General features: G+C 43.9%; 1 protein-coding gene across 3 annotated transcripts; it reads right to left on the bottom strand.

Annotated features, from left to right (window-relative positions):
• Nucleotides 1-9,719: 9,719 nt before the first annotated feature.
• DNAAF6 (dynein axonemal assembly factor 6) lies at nt 9,720-19,673 on the bottom strand. Of its 3 annotated transcripts, none has more exons than XM_040614500.1 (7): nt 19,408-19,673; nt 19,061-19,165; nt 17,284-17,347; nt 15,718-15,823; nt 13,772-13,868; nt 12,897-12,982; nt 9,720-10,551 (listed from the first exon to the last, which is right to left on the bottom strand). In XM_040614500.1, exons 2-7 carry the CDS (start codon nt 19,142-19,144, stop codon nt 10,422-10,424), a joined length of 567 nt encoding a protein of 188 aa, XP_040470434.1. In that variant the 5' UTR covers nt 19,145-19,165; nt 19,408-19,673; the 3' UTR covers nt 9,720-10,421. The 3 variants fall into 3 exon arrangements, with proteins under 3 accessions (XP_040470434.1, XP_040470437.1, XP_040470435.1); XM_040614503.1 differs by having other exon boundaries at nt 19,456-19,673; XM_040614501.1 differs by having other exon boundaries at nt 19,473-19,673.
• Nucleotides 19,674-19,850: the final 177 nt, after the last annotated feature.

Genomic DNA, 19,850 nt, shown 5'->3' with positions numbered 1-19,850 from the left:
TACGTTTTGAAGATCTTTTCCCAGGCATCCATTTCCAAGAAGGAGCATGGGACCCTCTCTGGGGGGGAGAAGCACTGCTAAAACTCCAGGGTCTCTTCTAGCCTGTGACCTGGGAGGGCAGCTGGCCACGGGCTGCCTGCATCTCAGTCCCCACACCTGCCACTTGGGTTTGCAGAAAGAGAGAGCAGAAGTAGGTCTGTTCCTTTGAGTGCTGAATGTCTTGCTGCAGACCTGTGGCAGAGTAAGCTGGAGAGCTGAGTTCTGGTTCCTTTTCCTTCAAGGCAAACAGCAACGCAAGTATAAGAGGGGACAAACACGTCCTTGTGACTGGAAAGCCACATGATGGTGACGAGTCTGGATCTGACTCGCAGCCCAAGCAATGCTATAGCATACCACCACTGACCGGCTCTGTCCACCCAAGCACTGAGACAGAGCTTTAGCATTCATGTCTCTATTTACTGTAGGACCCCGTTTTCCCACCACGATAGCAATCCCGAATCTAGGGGGAAGAGGTATCCTTGCTTACTGTAGCAACTTGTCTTCCAATTAAGATCTTGAACACAAACTCATTCCCAGCTCTCTCAGGGAAACGTTAGCAGTGTTTCTTCAGTTGTGCTTGGGCTTTCTGTGTGCTTTGGTTTGATCAGGTGTTTGAGTAAGAACAACTAGCATTAGTGTGCTCCAGAAAATCCCAGTGTGTAACTCCAACAAGCCCAGACACACACACAGCGGCATCATCACAGGAGTAACGACAGCAGCAGTCTCTCTTACACTCCCTCTGAAAGCAGGGACTGCATTAACAACAAAAGCAGCAAAATCCCTGCAGTGGCACTGTTTTACACTGAGGCAGGTCACCTGAGCCGACTGATACTTCCAACAAACATTGGAAAAATCTCAGCAGGTTTGATGAACCATGCCCTAGACTTGAAGGGTAGCAAGGTCTAATTGCCTCAGGAAGGTCCCAAGCAGGCTGTCATCAAGAGCAGCATACTGCAACAGCTGATTCCTGAACTCACTAAATGCAAATAAGACTCGGGCTGTTCCAACTTACTGCATATATGCTGGGTAAGTATATACTTTGGGGGTTCACAGCTGCATTCTTGTATCTGTAGGGAATGCAGTCGCCATTAGCCCTGTTTCTGCCAGTACTCTGTAGTTAACACACTTGCTCAGAAAGTGGGTAGATAGATACTGGCAATTTTTTTTTAGTAAAAGAATAAATGAAAAGTGTTGTTGTCCACGTGTATATGTACATATGAAGCATACAGCTCAACATCAGCAGGCAATAGCGCACATACATCTCCCATCTCCGACTACCCTACCTCCGACTACGCTAGCTGATGGAAAAGCAGCTGCTACCAGACTCAAGAGTCCAGTCTCCAAATTCCCTTGCTTTCCTTGAAGAAACCTCAAGCCAGCTGTTTTTTCTTCAGACCAAATGAAGGATTTCAAGTTGCGGGAAACAACAGGAAATTTATTTTTGCATGGAAAGAGGAACTCTGTCTCCCCCCGCACTTTGATCCAAGTTGAACTTTTCACTTGTGCCACTGGTTTTGAACAGTGGTGGGTAGGAAATAGTTATTTGCAACACCCAATTTGCCGATTACTTGTTTCATATCAGCCAGTGAATAGCCCATCTATACTTGGAAAAGTATCCAGGTCCCAAAAGCCACAACCATGGTCACCTGCCAGAGTCAACAGCAAGTGCCAGAAGCCAGCTGCTCTCCACTCCATTGAGAATCCCTCCGGATCAGTGGGCTGCTGCTTTTGGCTCTGCTGCGGACGAGTTCTGCAGCCTTGGGGAAGCTGTCCTCCCCAGCCCAAAGACAGGACTCAGCTGTCCCCAGCCTCCAGCAAGTCTCCACTGCACCGAGGCTGTGCCTGCGTGCCTAGCAGGAATGCTTTGGGAGCAGCGTGGCTCTCTCTGGTGGCACGACACAGTATGCCAGCTTCACCGGGCATCGCCTGCTCTGCCTGGAGAAGGAGCAGCTGTCACCCAGCAGCACGTGAATGCTCTGCCACCTCTAAGTCAAGGAACATACTTCCTGAAGATGGGTTGAACATGGCACACCCTTTCCCCTCCTGTCCTTTGCAGTGGTATCTGCTGCCTCTGTGTCTGGAAATCTGGAATTAAGTTTTTCCACCTTCTAGCACGATGTAAGCTCATAATACAGGCTGCCTCAAGGATCACAGGCAGGGGACAGCTGTCTCCCCCACCATATGTTCCAGTGTTGTATCGTGTTAAAGGTTGACAGTACGCCCTTTCTTCCCCTCCAGTTTTACTGAGAGCATTTATCTTATAAAGATTGAAATGCCACTTCAGGGCTGCTGATCTATGGGGGCTGAATATCATGGTGCATGGTAGGCCTACAAGTTAACTTGTTCTCAACAAATATTGTCTGTACAGAGGCCTCAAATCCCACCAGCTCAAGTGTCCACAGTATGCAACATTTATCACAGAAGCAGCCTTCTCCATTAATCTCTTGGCAGCATCTGAGGGAAGACATGGCCCTCACCATTTGTGTGCCTGTAGGTGCAACGTACAAGTAATTGGCCAGTAAAGAGTCCTTCAAGTTAGAGAGCCTCCAACAGAAAAATGCAGAAAAACTATGCATAGCACAGTTAAAGAGCATGGCAGAGGCTGAAGCAAGCAGTGGGGGAGTGAACACAGGGTTGATCTTTAAACTATCACCCTCCACCCGCATTCCCTTTAGTTGAGGAACAGGGTCAGAGGCCACCGGGACTCCTCCAAATCAAGCGCGCAGGGGAAATCGCTGCTCAGCAGATTGCTCCCTGCAGCCCAGCACCCCACCTTGCTCAGCAATTCACCCTGCAGGTGCTCCAGTTTCAGGCCCATGCAGAGCACTGACACTTTCCTCCAGGTGGTTCTGGGCTTCACGCAGCTGATGCCTGAGACACAGTGCACAGGTCAGCCCCATCTCTGCTTCAGTCTTATCGCTTCCAGTGAGTACCAAAGCATTAGTCTGCTTCCAGGTGACAGATTATTATGTAAAAAAATCCCACTATCCAGATGGTCTTTTTTTTTTTTTTCCCCTCCTTTTGGTAGAGCAGATAAGCAAGTAGATTCTCTCTTTTGATCCATATCATACTTTATTCTTTGTTATATATACTGCCTTATCGTACAGCATATGTCTTTGTACAAAAAAAATACTATAATAAACTCATATGAAGTAGTATTTAAGCTGGTCCATGGTGCTTTCAGAGACAACAATTCTAACAGAAAGAAATCTAGCTTGGTTAATGCTGCCCAGGAACTGCCCCAATCATCCTTACACTACACTGCACAGCCTTCATTAACTTACAAATGAATTCCTGCTGTGTCTCACTGCTTTCTTCAGATGTTATTATTCCACCCACCAAGGACATAAACAATTCTCTTGATTTAAGGAACTAGTCTGAGATGCTGCTTGACTGTGGCTTGGGGAGGGGCAACAGCTTTGGAAGAGATGTTTTATTCAACTAAACAAAAAAAACCCCCTTCCAAATAGAAGCAGAGGTCAAATTTAAATAAACTCACAGAGCTTAAACAGGGGAATTCATGGTTAAAGAGAACAACAGAAATGGGGTTTTGTATTACTTCAGCTATTATCTTCATTCAGGACCCATATCACAACAAACAGTTGATCGCCTTCATCTCTCTTATCTGAGCACTGGTTCAGGACAACCTTGTGGGATTTTTCTAGATTATGAAACCCTTCTCTTTATCCAAGGGATGCTCTGCCCCTGGTCTGAAGGTAGCACCTTGCTGCAGAATAACAACAACTCTAATCCCCTCATCTACCTATTTACCTACTGTTCTAAGAGCAAAGGCTTCTTTATTTTTTTTTTTTAAATAAACAAGGCCTGCTCTAATTAGGGAAAAGGATAGAGGCAGGAAGGTGTATGCATGTGGGCCTAAAACTACACGTGACATGGACTGTTGCAGGCCAGGTCACAACAATCTGTCACCCAGGCACTTCACACACTAACTGCTTACCCAGAAACAGGTGCAGCAAGGACAATGCAGAGCATCAGCCTGTTGCAAGCATTTGAGAGGGTACCTGAACTGCTGCCACATTTCCCACTCCTCCCACACCGATTTGTCTTTCTTCCACTGCTGAGAGAAGTAATTGCCATGTGCCACTTTGGGCTGACCCCTGGAGTGAGACAAGGTTCCCAGCTCAATAGATCTACGTGACCTCACCACACAGGTCCTCTCAGAGACCTCATAGCTAATTCCAGGCACAGTCCCCTTCCCACAGCTTCTTGTGGCACAGGATTTCCAGCTCTGGTGACATTCTAGCAAAGGTATCTCACCTGTTCTGAGCTCAGGGTGATCAACCATCTGCTCTGATCTTTCCCTTCAGCACAGTGGTTTTAAAGAAACTTTGATAATTTCTTTCTCCTCCCAGTTGTGCTTTTGCCCGATGCACATCACTCCCCCACTTCCACTGTCTCACTCCATCACCACACGCACCATTTAGCCTGTCCCTCACTGCCTTACAACACGGCTTCAGCCCTACGTGGCCCCCTGCACCCCTAGCCCTGCATTCCCATTCAGCTCTGCCTGTACCCTCCAGCTCCACTGGTGCGCTCTGCACCATGGCTCAGAGCTTTGCCCAGCTTTCCACCACACACACCAGCACTGGTCTGCCAGCAAGTCACTAAAGGCAAACGATGACAAAAAGTTGTACTTGGGGCCAGGATGGCATTTTCAGTGTTTTGTTACATTACAGTGACCTCCTGTAGCTCCCCTCAGCACCCCAGGCTCCCCCCAAAGCTTGTTACAGTTCTGACAGTTGCTCTGACCAAGAGCTGTACATCCACCCAAGTCACGCTGACGGTCCAGCCTTCATACAGTGCCTGTGACCCAGAGCAAAACCAGAAATTTCTTACCTTGTCAAAGCCTCCCACATGCAGCTGTTGGCCAGGTGCCTCTTGAACCTCCCAGGCACAGTGTAGGTAGTCCCAAAGCCAAGACAAATCACACATCTTCCTGCTACCTTACTGTTTCTTGCACAGTAGTCACACAACTTCCCCTCCTCCCCACCCTAGGAATACCACAAATGTAATACCTGCTGTCTCTGCCAGCTCCCCTTCCCCCAGTGCTCCTCTGCAACCATTTAACTCCTCCTGGGTGGAGCCCTCCGGCTCCCAGGTGGATGGGATCAGCTCGGGTGAGACAGGGGAAGTCAACACGTTCATCCCCCTCCTATATACTTGCCACAGTGCCACACCTAAGGCTCTGCTCCAGGAACATGAGTCCTCCAGGAAAAAAAGTCAGGGGATCCCATCACCTAGGTCCCCAGACAGAGAAAAACACAGGGATGGCTGACTCTTGGGTGCATGTAGGGGGTGGAACCTGCCTAAAGCTCACAGCATCTTTAAGCTCAAGCACTGATTCTTACACCTGCTACAGTTCCTAGTCTGCTGCCATCTGACAAGTGTCTGCCTTGCCCACATCCTCTCCTTATGAGTTAACAAAATCAGTTGTGTCCTTCTCCATTCCTATCCTCATCATTTTATGCAGCTGTCCAACAGGAAAAGAATTTTCCAAAGAGGTCTATGGCTTTTCTCTGCTGAGGAGCTACGGGAGATAGCTGGCCAGATAGAATCATAGAATTGCTTAGGTAAATACAACCTAGCTGCCTTGGCAGTCTTTGCTGGGTTGTGATACCACCAAGTTAAAATGGTGTAGATTTAAAAAAAAAGCTGACCAGCATCAGAAGCGAGCAGCCTGCCAGGCTGCTGGGATCCCTAATGGAGACTCACAATTAAAAAGAGATGGTCTCCAAGGCTTGTAGGTGGACAGTATCCGCTACCATGCTGGCAGCTTCCTAGGATCTCATAACCAGCCCTATCTGCACCAGGAAGCCATGGGGTTGGTGATGTTTTAAGCATAGACTCAAGCAGATTGTGCCTGCGCCTCTCCACAATTCTGGCAACACTCCTCACACAGCTCTGCCCTGACCTGCAGCATCTGCTGCTTTTTGTGCCATGGTCCTTCAATGTGATTGCCCTAACACCATCCAGGTTTTGCTTGTGGTGGTCCTGCTCGTGTCCCCTTCCCATGCACACAAACTGGGTGCAAAGCAAGGAAGAATGAAGTGCTTCAGCCAGCATTCAGCTGAGCGAGGGGAGATGAATCACACACTCCACCAACGTTTGTCACATCCAGCAAGGGTCAGGTATACCAACTGCAACCTGTGAGGAGACTCTGGTGAGAAATGTCCTAATGTGAGAATGACCAAGGGAAGTCAGATAAAGCACTTCGGAAAGGACAGAAGAGATCAGAGTTCCCTGAAAAGAGCACAGAACAATCAGGAGGGAAAAGGGAAAACAGGCACCAGCTGTTCTGCATCGCAATCTGAAAGTAAAATCTACCTGAAAGAGAAGACAGAGCAAAGAGAAAATCATCTCCTGTTTATGAAGAGTACAGGAAAGAAATAACCCAGCCCCTAGCAGATTCCAGGCACCTTCCCTGGAGCCAAGACTATCTGCGGCAGCAGCTCTTGAAGGGGATCGCAGAGAATAAGGATGCATCCAAGCTGCAGGAGCTGCAGAGAAGAGGGTAAAAGTCTGCCAACCCAGCAGCTTCAGAGCCACCCGCTCCAGCATGAGGAGGTGCACAAGCCACGGATACATGAGTGTGCAGTGAGCGTGCTGGACACATTAAGGCGCTGCCTGATAGTTTGGCATTGGTGCATGCCCTTGCCCACTGGTCTGTTTTGCCGTATATCCAGTAGCCCGTGCTGCCAAACATCCAGAATAGATACTGCTAAAAGCAGTCACCTGCTACTTGAATGAGAAAATCTGGGAGGGCTTGGGGGACAGAGGTTACTTCACTACGGGTTTATTTTGTGTATTTGCACTCCCCTGAGCATCAGCCTGCACCGCAGCCTGCAAGGGATGCTGCAGAGCTTCATTTCACCCACAGGAGCTCAGTCTCATGCACTGAGTATTGGGACCCACCATGTTAGATGAGAAACACAGAAGCAATACCAGTCTTGTCTCCTTATTTTGTAGGCTGTAGAGGAGATACCACTCTATACACAGATACAGCTCAGTTATTTTAGATAAACTTTATCCGGAGGGAAGCACATACCAACAAAGCAGCATTTTACAGAATGAAAGAAGTACACAGATATTTTGGATACAAACTTTAAAGTGAACAGCAGAAAAATGTAGTCATCTTCCCTTTAAAACAAATACAAGAGGTAGATGATAATACCAACAACAGACCCGGAGGAAGATGGGAATGACCGCAGCCCAGAAGCTAGACTGCAGGTTTAAGGGGAAAAATAATATCTAAATGTAAGTTCTTGCTCTGTCTCAGATGTTTATATGGAACAACTCTTCTGGGTTTTCTCTTTCTCAAGCTGTAGAATGAGGAAACTATCTTTGCCTCAGATGGTCAGTATGTGGACAAAGGGAAATATGAAGAAAGATGAAACACACAGATCAAGCTGGGCTGTATACTTCAGCACACCACCACAGCTCTGACAGAAGGCAGGAACAAGTTAAGATGGGAACACTGGCTCTGCCACCACAACTGGAGGACAGAATGCTTGAGCAAGGTGAGATGACAACATGCAGTTATTGGGATACCACTGTAAACAGCCTCGACCTCGTTTCCACAGCTACAGTACTCTCTACTTAACTGCAATACATTTAATCAAGATATTTCTTAGGGAACCAAATAAAGCTTGATGATGCTTAATGGCCGGGTTGTTTAACTGGGCTCATAATTTTGATTAATTAAGATGCCTGCAGGTGTTGGAGTGGTACTTAGGCAACCGCTTTGATGTTCAGAAGCAAAGGGGGTTTTGTATCCCCTCCAAAAGTATTTCTGCCAGTGCTAGTTCAGCAAAGCAAAATTGCCTTCAAAAGCCCTTGCAAAAAAGTCAGCCCTTGTAGCTGGCAGTAGCCCCCAGATTTTTGGGAAGCTTGGCAGCCTGTGTGTCCTTTTAACCAGTTTCCTCTTGCAATGATCTATGCAGAAAAAACCCAACCAACCAACAAAACCAACGCCCAACCTTTTGCCTAGGGCAGCCTGTTTCCTTGATAGGAAGAACGTAACACTGAGAGAGGATCCCCCCAGGTGGTGGTGAAGCATTCAGGCGACAGATCTGATCAGAGCAGCAAATTGCCCACCACCAAACCAATGTTTCTACTCTATTGAAAACAGCAGTAGAGCTTGTCCTTTTGAGCAGTGGAAAATATGAGGCCTGGCTTCCTGTGAGTTTGTGCCCTGTGTTCATATACCCTAATACTGAGAATTCAGTTTTCTGCTGCCAGTGTATCTCCCCTTCCCATTTGTAATGCCTTCCCTATCCTGCATCACCAGCTTACCAGCTTCCCCTCGTGGAATGGTGTGGATGACCTCCTGTAGCCTATGGGTGTACGGAGTGACTGGCCAGCAGGTACAGGAGATCCCATTAGAACTTCACCCTTAGCCAGTACTAATTTGTATTTCCCTTTTCTATTCGGCAACCAACTTTCTCATAAAACATACTCAGATTTTTGTTCTTGAATGCAGATAAAATGTCCCCAGTTAAAAAAAAAAATATTTGGAGAGAAAATAGGGGACATACCAGTATGGCATATGCTCATTTTCATAGGAAACTAAACCACTGGAGAGAGGCACAATGAACCAAGCACATTATTGTTTTCAGAATCGAGCATTGACATTAAGCAGAACTTGATAATTTAGGACTTAGTAAATTACTACTGCCAACTATAAAGGTAACATTACCTTGTGGATAGAGCACTGGAATAGGGCTCAGAAAAGCAGAGTATAACTGATTTGCCATAGATATACTGAATGAATTTGGGCTAATGTTATCTTCACATGTATATAAATACAGGGCAATCTTCCACTTTTCTTGTAATCTGTATAAGAAATGCAAAAATGAAGCAGCATGTTGTCTAGGGACCACAAAGACAAATTTTTCTAAGGAACCACCTTACTGTAACTTCTTGGCAACCACAAGCAGTACTGAGTCAGGAGTAATGACCTCAGCTTTTTCATACACCTGCACTGTATCACTCCACCACAGCTTTGTAGAGTAGAAATAAAAGGCATTCAAAAGAAATTTATGGAAAGTTACGCGAATACAAATTGGAGTAGCCCCTTAGTGTTATCAGCGTATTTGATAGCTTGTGTGATGAATCATAACTGAGGTACCTGCTTTCCAGTGCATTAACACCAAAGCAGAGGCTGGATAATATTATTCTGACCCAAGAAATGGGTCTGCTTTTAAGGGAAGCGGTTGAAATGTCCAGACATCAGCTTAATTTGTCCTAGAGTTATAACAGAGTATCACAAACATACTGTGAATTCTGAAAATTCCTGACAAAAAAAAAATATATCTGGAAACTCACTGTCAGTGTCTTCAATCCACCATGGAGAAATAATTTTGTTTTTAAACTGCTTACAAGCTTTTGGTTAAGTGTACCTGAAATCCATCAACACGCAAGGCCCTGCTCATCCTCTCCACTTTGATTATTAAGCAAATATCTTTGTTTTCCCATATGATTAACAACATTAAATGAACATATTTTGCAGCAGCTAGTAAGAGAAACATCTTTGTTACCCATGTCCATAGCTCTAGATAGGACCTGAAGGCCAAAGAAAAGTTTTTGCCGCGTATCCCAGCCCTTTAAGTGAAGCTTTGTTACACAAAATTCCTCTTATCTCACTTTTATGAAGTCTCTCAGGGCATGATATAGAGAATGTAGAGTGAAAGGCAACTGGAACTGTTCATTAGAACACATTCTTTTATTAATCAAGAAAGATAAGAAAAATAGCTGGATGGACAGCAGGTATATAGATGACACTGAACCATACATCGTCAAAAATTGTTCAAAAGAACTAAGCTATTCAGCAATCTGACTATAGCTGGTTACCTTGTTCTGCCAGTGTAAAGCAGTCTCAGATGTGGATATGGAACCCCGAAGAGCTCTGATCTTCTCATCAAGAAGTAGCTAAGAGGAGATTCTGAACTGGCCCCAGTCCCAACATTGGAGGCCAAGCAAGAATATTACCACTTGCAAGTCTTGCAACAGTAACTAAGCACCAGACTCATTGCCCAGAGCTGCATTTCTAGAGTCATCGTGCTATTTATCAGCCATAACCACAAAAAGACTTTCTCTGGCTTACAGAATTGTAATATATTTTCTGATTCACAGAGCCTGTATCAGACTGAAGGAAGCAGAACGTTAATGAGAGAAGTGCAAGAGCTGGACAGCCTCAGTCTATAGAACTTATGGATGCTATGTTCTTCCTGACTCATTCACTTTCTCCAGAGAGATTCTCCCTGAACTGTTCAAGAGAAACGATCTACTACTTCATGACCAGTTAGGCTTCAAGACTTCAAACTAAGAGATTACTTTTTGCAAACTTTCTATTCCTCTATCCATCAGAAAAAATTTATGAAATCAAACTCCCTTGATAGTCTTAAGGTGACTTCCAAGGTCTCCTCTTCAGAGAGAAAACAAGCTTTACCATTCTTGCTGTCTACAGGGTAGGGCAGGTGCAGCAGCAGCTTTCTGTAAAAGAGGACACGGTGAATTTCAGTGTCTCAGACTGGGTAAGCAATTGAGAAGGCATTGCAAGTTACTCTTACAATTCACCAATCAATATACCAAGGAATATTCTTTCAGTATATCTCATTCTCATGACAGGTTATGGGGTTCCTGCAATACCTGGTGCACAGCTATACAGGCTCTGAAATATTTTCAACACTATTCCTTTCTTTTGGCTGTGGCTATGACAACAGTTTCCAATGACAGATTGTAGGCTCTCTCCACTGTTCTTGTTTTCGCACAGTGCTGCATTTTAAATGCAGTGGAAGGAAGACCTGCATCAATAATGCTCTCCTGGTGGTAAAAAACTGTATAATGCCTAAAGCCTGAACATGTCTTCTGGATTTTGTCTTCTCTCATAAACAGTAAGTGGTACAGCCTGATTAGAGATTCTGGCCAGTCTAGTTTCTCAAAGGATGCGTCTATACTACAAAGCACAGTTCAAGTGTGAGAATGGACTTACAGTAATGAAGTTGCTGTAATTTTAACATACATTGAAGATTAATTCAGTGATCCCCTACCTGTAGCTCAGGCACATAATGCACAAAGAAAATCTGGATCTTGGACTCAGGAACTATTCCACAGTCCCTTGCTGTGTTAGACATACAGCTTTTCCTGGAATGGCTGAAAAGCCTCCTGGTTTATCTCCTCAGGAGGATGTCTCAGTCTGGATTCATTTCACTTTTCTCATTGACAACAGTTCAAACTTACTTGCTCATGCAGAGTCCAGACTCTTTCCCCTTTCTACTCAGGCTTATATATTAACAGTATGAATGATGGGTCAGTCTCGGACCTCTATCGACAGTGCAAACAGAATCAAGGATACTTTAGAATCAAGAGGTCTGCCCAGCCAAACTCCACAGAGCCCTACAAGACAACATGGTAGCTTAGACAGGTGTTACTTTAAATTGGGTTTTAAGTCATACTGATACTTTTTCAAACTTTTACAGCTGTCTTGTAGCAGCCATGGCTGAAAGAGATACAGTCAAAGCACCTTTGCACCCCACCTACTAAAGGCAGCCGTTTGCTGTAATTTGGAGAAGTCCTTAAAACCAGCCTGGCTTAGAACAGGACTACGAAGTTGGAAACGGTTCCTTTGGGCCCTCCTACACACCTGTGAGAGTACAGTGGCTTTTGGTACCTAGAACTTGAAGTTTTGTTTGCTTCTGTTTCTTTCACACTGAGAAGACTTGTACTTACATTTACAAAAGCAGCACTGGCTCAGGCTGTACCCAAGAAAACATTAGATTTATGGCAAACTTTTTATTTGCTAGGCTTGTGACTAGAGACAGCTGGATACTAAGAAGATAACAGCAGATCTGAGTCACCAAAAAGATAGAATTGCAAAAGAAAAAGGATGCTGAGGTTTTCCTACATCTGCAGTATTGCATTAAGCTACTTCTAGGTTCTGCAAATCATCAACTGAACAATTATTCCTCCTAATTTTCCAGTTTCAGAGCTAGCACTTCCAAACATTCTTGTATTCTTATTGTATCTTTGGGTTAAATCCAAGCAGGAAGTAATTGACTCAGCCTGGTTTTGTCTGAGAAAGGTGGTTTTTCTATAGTTAGTCCACCAGGGACAGGATTTATTTGGGCCTTAATCCATGGCCTACACCTTAAATTTATTTGCAGGAAGATATTCACACAGGGATCTTCCTACACCCCATTCAATGCAGCAAGTAGTCAAAAACAAATCAAAACAGACATGGGAATTATCTGGAAGTCTCAGGCAGGGAAATTGCACACATTAAGGGAAATATGGAAGAAGACTGACGAGTGTGAGAGAGTATCAGTCAGTTGATTATCTTTTTAGGTTTAAAATAGCCCTATAAAAAAAGAACACCAAGGAAATCTCTTTAGGGAAACCTTGTAACATTTCCATCTCTGTATCCATGCCACACAATTTGTGATATGTCCACAATTTGGCTTTCAGCTTCTGAAAATGTATCTGCACATTTTTTACTATCTTCAGTTATCTATTTGTACAAATTAGTATTTAGAAAGCAAACTTCCAAGAAGCCCCCAAAGACTGTGGGCAGCTTTTTGCAAGACATTTTAGGCCCTTGAAACCTTGCTGTTTAAGTAGCAGAAATCTGTCTCAAAGATATTTTTGCTAGAACAGTATCATAGATTCAAAGCTAGTACACTGTACACCTATGGATGTCCTATGGTTGGTTTTGTCTATACCTATTTCTCATGTGCCATTAATAATCCAATCTTCATCTTTAGCTTTGCTTTCCACACAGCATTCCAACCTCCTTTTAAACAAAATATTAATTGTACTTCTATCAATTGTCTTTCACTTACTTTTGGGGAGTTCGAAGGTCAAGAACCTTGTCCTGGATATCTAATGTAATGTCTGAGTACTTTGTCTCTGGCAGCTTGATTTTAATCTGAAATGATGGGCAAAGGTAAAGCTGTGGTTGGATATATAGCCCTACAAGCCATAAAAGATCTAATCTGCATGAATATTTTCATGCCAATGTCAAAGAACAACATTCTGAGTAGGTAATTTGCATTAGAGAAAATATGACAGTGATCATCATTGCTTTCAATAGCTTAGTGATGTGTATTTATAACCTATTTTCTTCAAAATCCTGAGCTGGTAACGTACTTGACAGTTATTCTACATCCAGCAAAACTCCCTGGCTTTTTGTTTCCAAGGACAGCTTGCTTCTTCTAGAAAAACTGCACAGCAGCTCTACCTGTCCTGAAGTTCAGAAAGCAGGGAGGGTCTTTGATCATAAAATAATGGGACACGATCTGATACCTGTAACTTTAAAGACTGTCGGTATTGTAGCACTCTGCTAACTCGTATACCTTGTAATAAATGCAGGCAGATAAAAACCATCTCCTTCCCAGCCCCTCTCCTCTCCAAAATTGCATCCAAGATGAAACTTCATCTTAGAGCTACTTTTTATTTCCCTCTAGTCTGTATGTGGCATATGCATTTGCACAGATTCTCCTGAGTACACTAGGTCCTTGAGGAGATACACAAGTTCCTCAGGTTAGCAAGTGTAAATATCGTTACACGTGCTTGAAGAATTACAAGAAAATCCTACAGGAGCCCAAAGGCAGCAATACCACTTGGTGTTTACATTCTATCCCTCAAGAAGGTAGCATGACTGAAAAGGGCAGAGAAAGAGCACAAAGAAGGAATGGGAGATACAGATTCAGCTTACCACCATATCTTCACAGCAGGCTGTGGAGTGGTCTTTCCTGCTCATCCCAAAGAAGACATCCTCTGTGCCCACACACTGTTTGAATAAAATCTGATACCTGAGAAAGAAAAATTGTTGCCTAATAATACTGGAGAAGGGGCAGGAAACTAAAGGAGATTGTAATTCTCAGAGGATCATAAATATCCTCGTCATACTGTCTCTCCTCCTTTTCAAGTCTCACTTCATCTATCTGCACTGGGTTTCTGTTCAGAGCCATGACTGAGTTAGCTAGATGACAGGTGAAGATCATTCACTCCACCTTCCAAGGCACTCACTTTGCTGCCTCTACTTCACTAACCAGCCTTTGCAAGATCAGGAAATGCATCCTAAGTTAACATGGTACTTAGCAACTAGTCAAACACCACAAAATCTTGGGAAACAGATTTGAAAAGGATGCTATCACAGTTACATGTGTTCTGTTCTGTCATTCAACATACTCTTGCAGCCTAAGCATAACACACTTTCATCAAGTTGTAATTGTTTTGCATTCAGCCAACATTTATTTTCTCTCCCCCCCCCCCCCCCCCCCCCCCCCCCCCCCCCCATCTACAAAATGTAGAATCACATACTCCCTTACTCTTGGTAATTAATGAATGAGGAAATACAAACTAAATTTGTACTTAGAACATACGTTACTCCTACTAAATTGAGCAAAATAAGTGGAGTGAGTCACTTCTCTAAGCTGCTGGAAAAAGGGTATGGAAAGTCTTTTTCACATCTCCAGTGTTCATATGCGTATGTAATAATTCCTAAGTCAATGAGAAATCTGTCTAATAGCTCTGGATGCACCTCTTTAGCCATCTGTTTTCCTTTTGGGCCATTTTCCTTGATTCAATTTGATGAACTATTACAAAGACTTATACTCTCTTTTCATCTGTGCAGCATAGGTCATAATTACTTGAGGCTAGAGAAGCACTGCATTTTACCCAGCAGAGAGGGGGAGAGTCAAAAAACAGCACAAGAAAAGACTCTGTTATGCCCACAATACAAAGACAGCATGTTCTACATCTCACATATGACAGTTTCAAGAACAGCTGTATGTGAGGCTACAGGTGAATGGCAAAACATTTTCAGAAATGCTGTCAGGTGGGCCTCACTCCTGTGCTCAGATCAGGAAATTGCACACCTCATGGCATGACTTATGGGCACAGAAAAATGAGGATCCTGGACTGCTTCATGGGTTTCAGTCCATCTGCTCCAACATTTACCACTCCAGGATATGGCATTAGAACACGGTGATTGTAAATGCAAAGGCTGCTTTGTGGATTGACCCTGAAGGCCTTCTGACCTCTACAAACTACAACATGCCTGACTGTACCCATTTCAAGAACACTTTTTAAAATTGTTTTTCTATGAGCAAGTGAAAAGACTCTGGTTCTAGGCTGTCCCTTAACAAACTAAGATTGAATAACAAGATTTAAAAGTTCAAAACTGTCTGCATATAGCCTTCTTTCCTGTAGCACTATTTGTCTCTAAAGAGCTTAATTCTTTGAAATGCAAATACAAGTTGGAATACTTTAGGAATTTATGAGTATGAAAAATGAATGCATCCCTGTTGCAGGGGGGAAGAACAGGTATTTCACACAAATGGCGTATTTGAAAGCTAGCAAATCATTTTGCTAGCCTACTTCCCCTCCTAATCCTGCCTATACAAGTATCTGTCACTCCAAGTAATCTTATGATGGGGACAAACCAACCTTGTGTTTCTGTTATGAGATCGGAAGATTTTCAAGGCAAAGGTTAAAATCATTCCTCACGTGTTGCTTTAGGTGTAAGCGCTGATATCCTTCCTTTCCCCTTCTGTGACACAAACTTTTCAGATGGCTGTTTCACTCAAATGCAGTAGACACTGTTTAACTCCTATTTCCATTAATGCTATGTAAAGCAGGCAGCATCAGCTCACTTACTCTGGCTGTTCTCTAGGGTCCCAGGTATCATCATATTCAGATCCTTCTGGGACCTCCTCTGTATTCCAAATAGTTTTCCTGGTTTCAGATTTCACTTGAGAAGTACCTGTAAGTGATGAGAAAAGTCATGCTGTCGTATTTTGGAATGTCTCTGTTCCCCTAGGTTTGCTGAAAACTTAGATTTTTCTAGGCTTTAGAACAATCTTGGCATTAAAGGCATTCCAATTAATGATTACAGTCTCCTTCAACTCAGTATCTTATGAATGAGAATTTGCAGAGGAAGGATATTTTCCTTTCCCTTAAATCTCCTTTACCCAACCTCCATGTCAAGAAAATCCTCCTTTCAGGCATAAAATACCTAGCACTTCAAAATGGGTAAAGTGTAGAAGTATGAAATATTAATCTTCCCCAAGCCCCTGACATGAGATTTTTAAGCGAGCAGAATCATTTACAAAAGAACCTCCTCCTCACATAGAAATTCAGCTCTTCCCATTAATTATTGAGCACAGCCCAGATAAGGTACTGAAGACACATGAAAGTTCACGGGCAGAATACTATAGTTTATGCCTGTCCTACATGAAAATATATTTTTCCTAGTAAGCTGGTGAATCTGCAGCTTGAAGGTTTTTATAGTAAAATCTCTGGTTATTTTTGGAATCCCAAGTAGGTTCTACTTGGGATAGAAATACCCTATTTGTTATATTTGCCACAGTTCCTTTTCTGCTACACTCATCCTGCTCCTTGTTGACCTTTCTCACAGCTCATAACTAAGCTGACCAATAATGCAACAGCATTAGCTCCAGGAATAACTTTACATTAACTTTGCCAAGACTCAGTTTGTCTTCCTTTCTTTCCTGAGGACAGCCCAAGGTGTTGACACAAATTTCGGAACCCTTGAGATATTTATTCTCATTGTCTGAGTCAGCCTTTCTATATGATGCCGGAACACTCGGAGGCAGGTAAAGCATGTAATTGTCTGGGGTTTCCAGGCTGAGAACTAAATGCAAGGAGAATAACCGAAAAACATCCCTCTGTCTGTTGAGCTTCCATTTCTTCTCAAGTGTGGTCTAAATAGGGTTGTGAAACTCTTGGGGGGGGAATACGGTATGATTGTGTTTCATGGTACACTTCATAGTCCTTCCTCCTCATAGGCACAGGTTCAGTTCCACACAGTTTACTCCAAAAAGATCCTTTCAGGTGAGTACACAGAAGTCCACCTTCCTTGTATGCTTTAAGTAAGCATCAACAATTCTAAAGGACTACTTAAATGGAGCTTTTTGCTGCTCAGTCATGATTCCCCTCAGCCCACGGTCAGGCTGTGCTCTGTACTCTCACCACTTGAGACTGCTGTGCTCTGGAGTCACCCTTTTTGCTTCTCTTTGTATATTTTGCAGTTAAACTTTCAGGAAAAGAGTAATTTAACAGTGTAATTGTAAACATGCAATGCTATTTCCATCTCAAAGGACTCTCTTATTGAGGCAAACCCCATCAACGGTAACTCACTACAGCTGTTACAGTCTGCTAACATGGGACTGAATGCTAAAACATACAAACACTCCTCCTCACCAGCGGTCTCTCTCTTTACCGGTCCAATACTACCAGGAGTCATGGAGCTGACAGAACAGTGTGGCTGCAAAGAAGGCAAATGGAATTTCAATCAAATTTCATAGAGCCCAGCTCAGTAACAATAATGTCAATAAACAGAAAATGTTATCTGAGGTTGAACAAATCCCTGCTAGAATCCAAATAAAAATATTATCCTACAATTTCATGATGGAACTGCTGAACATTCTCTCCTCTTCACTCTCACCCAGCAGAAAGAGGCCTTAACACACTGGGTTTAAGCAGGACTCCCAAAAGAACGGTATTACAGATAAATATGCTTTTTGAGTTATTAGTTTCTATGGCATTTTGGCAAAATTTCCATGCTTTGCCTGCTATAAAAATATTACAGGAAACCAAGGGTACTACATAAAAACCCCATCACAGCATTTGGATTCCTTTTGACAGTAAAGATCATATGAGGCAACGTTTTCCTCTAATTATGAATCAATTTAGTGCTAATAGGCCAATGTGAGGCATTTCTCTACATATGAAGATTCCTTGGTTCGATAAAAGTGCCTCATATGCACAGAACATTAAATTAAATCAAAATAAAGATTTCAATTTACCCAGATTGACTCAGACTTAATTGACATCCCCTGTGGCAATTTTCTGTTTCTGTCTCTGAAGTGTCATTCATTTTATTAATAAGATGTAAACAAATTCTTTTAAAATCAGGATGTTTACTGCAAAGATGTACAGCAATAATGCTAGTTTTACAAGGCAGGCATTAAAAAGCTGAAGGGTAGCTGGGAGCCTGAAGGACCACATCCACCACCTACTGAAAAGAAATTTCAAGGGATATGCAGCCCTTTTACCCCAAATATTACTACCATTGCCACTACCAGTGCCCAACTGCTGGGTTAGCCAGCTGGCTCTTTGTTGAGAAGTGATTTGGAAGAACAGTGAAGCATTTGCCATTTTCATTATCCACATCATGACATGTTCAAAATCCTAAGAAACTTCTCAAAGTTTTGAGCCTTCACAGAGGTCTCCTACACTGTGATTGTTGGCACGCACCTGTGGCCATCCTGGGCTATTTCCCCCCAGCACACATGCATGCCTGGATAAAAGCAGAAGTTTGCATATTACAGGAACAATGTACATTTTTCCAAAAGCTGCGATTTTCATCTAGTCTCAAGATGAATTGATATAGAAGAATGGAAAGATATCTCTCATTAATCATTCAGATCATTCACCTGTGAATAGTTACTCACCCTTCCTTATTCTACAATCACTAATACATCTATTGTACTTCAATGATCAATTATCTTTGCAGTTCCTCAATGCTGGACACGCAGAATTAGTACACACAGTTGCCTCTGGATATTTTAGTCTTTACTCAGAAGTTGAGCACCAACTCTTTTTCCCTTCATGTAAAGTATTTAGTCATTAATTGCCTTCATCTCTGGCAGATATCAGGGTAAAGGAAGGGGAAGTCTAAAGTAAAGCGCCTTCAACAGCATGTTTTCAGTTCCTTCAGGCTGAAAAACTAAATCTCTGTCCCTTTTTGTGGTCCTAGTCTCTCCTTTTTATGCTGGGGCATCTTCCTTAATCTCTCCCTCAAGAGCCTGTTACCCTAAAAGTATCTTCAAGCTGTTTCAGTGAGTCCAAAAACCTCTAATGTTTTAATTCACTGTTTACTCACTCTGGGAAAAGAAATATTTACGTCACCTCAGTTAACAAGGCTAGGCCATAGTACAACATAAAGAAGAAGCAGCATTTTTTATAAAAGACTCACCACGTGTTCATCATCATCATCATCACCTTCTTGAGCATTACTAAGCAGTTTGGCAAGGTACTGCAAAGAGGAGGCACTGTCCATATCAACACCCACTGCTCACCTCTGCAGAAAAAACAAGGGAAAGATAAAGAACAAAATGCATTCAGTACTGCCTGGGAAGCACAACATTCATACAGCATGTTCTGGAAGGATAAAGTTTAGCCAAACTCTTAATAAGCGTGATACCAAAACATATATTATGGAAGGTGTATTTCTCCCTTCAGGTTATAATTTCTTTTGCTCCACAGACATTAGCTTCAACTACAGCTCAGCCTAACAGGACTATAGGCTGAAGCAGACCCCACCTCAGGGGGGATTTGCAGCCACTGAGGCCGGGTGGGGACAGCAGGAACCCAGGCCCGGGCCTCACCCTGAGGAGCCAGAAACGCTCAACAGGTGCCGCGCTGCACCGCTTCGCTCCGGGCGGGCCGAGGGCAGCCCCAGCTCCAGCCCCAAGCCCAGGGCGAGCGGGAAGAGCCGGGGAAAGCCGCCCTCGGCGCGGCCCCGCTTTCCGGTCCCGGTGCCGCCGCACGGCCCACAGCCGCCCCGGCCGCGTCCCCGTCCCCGCGGCAACGGGCCGGCACTGCCCCGCCGCGCCTCTCGTGGTCCCGCCAGCCAATCCGGCCGGCCGCCCGCGACCGGCAGCAGCACTGGCCAATGGCCGCCGGCGGCAGGGAGGCGCGGCCGGCGGTTGGGCGGTGGCGGAGAGGGGCGGGCGCGGCGCGGCCGTGCGTCATCCCCGCGCGCG

The sequence above is a fragment of the Falco naumanni genome, chromosome 14 (genome assembly GCF_017639655.2).
Source record: "Falco naumanni isolate bFalNau1 chromosome 14, bFalNau1.pat, whole genome shotgun sequence".
Classification (NCBI taxonomy): domain Eukaryota; kingdom Metazoa; phylum Chordata; class Aves; order Falconiformes; family Falconidae; genus Falco; species Falco naumanni.
This window is presented reverse-complemented; position numbering and strand designations above follow the sequence as displayed.

What these genes read in the sequence shown, in the direction of transcription:
- DNAAF6 (XM_040614500.1), bottom strand. Translation starts at nt 19,144, where the DNA reads ATGGACAGTGCCTCCTCTTTGCAGTACCTTGCCAAACTGCTTAGTAAT. An exon ending in CCTGCTGTGAAGATATGGTG is followed by an intron (nt 12,983 to 13,771) that starts GTAAGCTGAATC and finishes CCATCATTTCAG; the next exon opens with ATTAAAATCAAGCTGCCAGA. An exon ending in GACCTTCGAACTCCCCAAAA is followed by an intron (nt 10,552 to 12,896) that starts GTAAGTGAAAGA and finishes CCTCTTTTACAG; the next exon opens with AAAGCTGCTGCTGCACCTGC.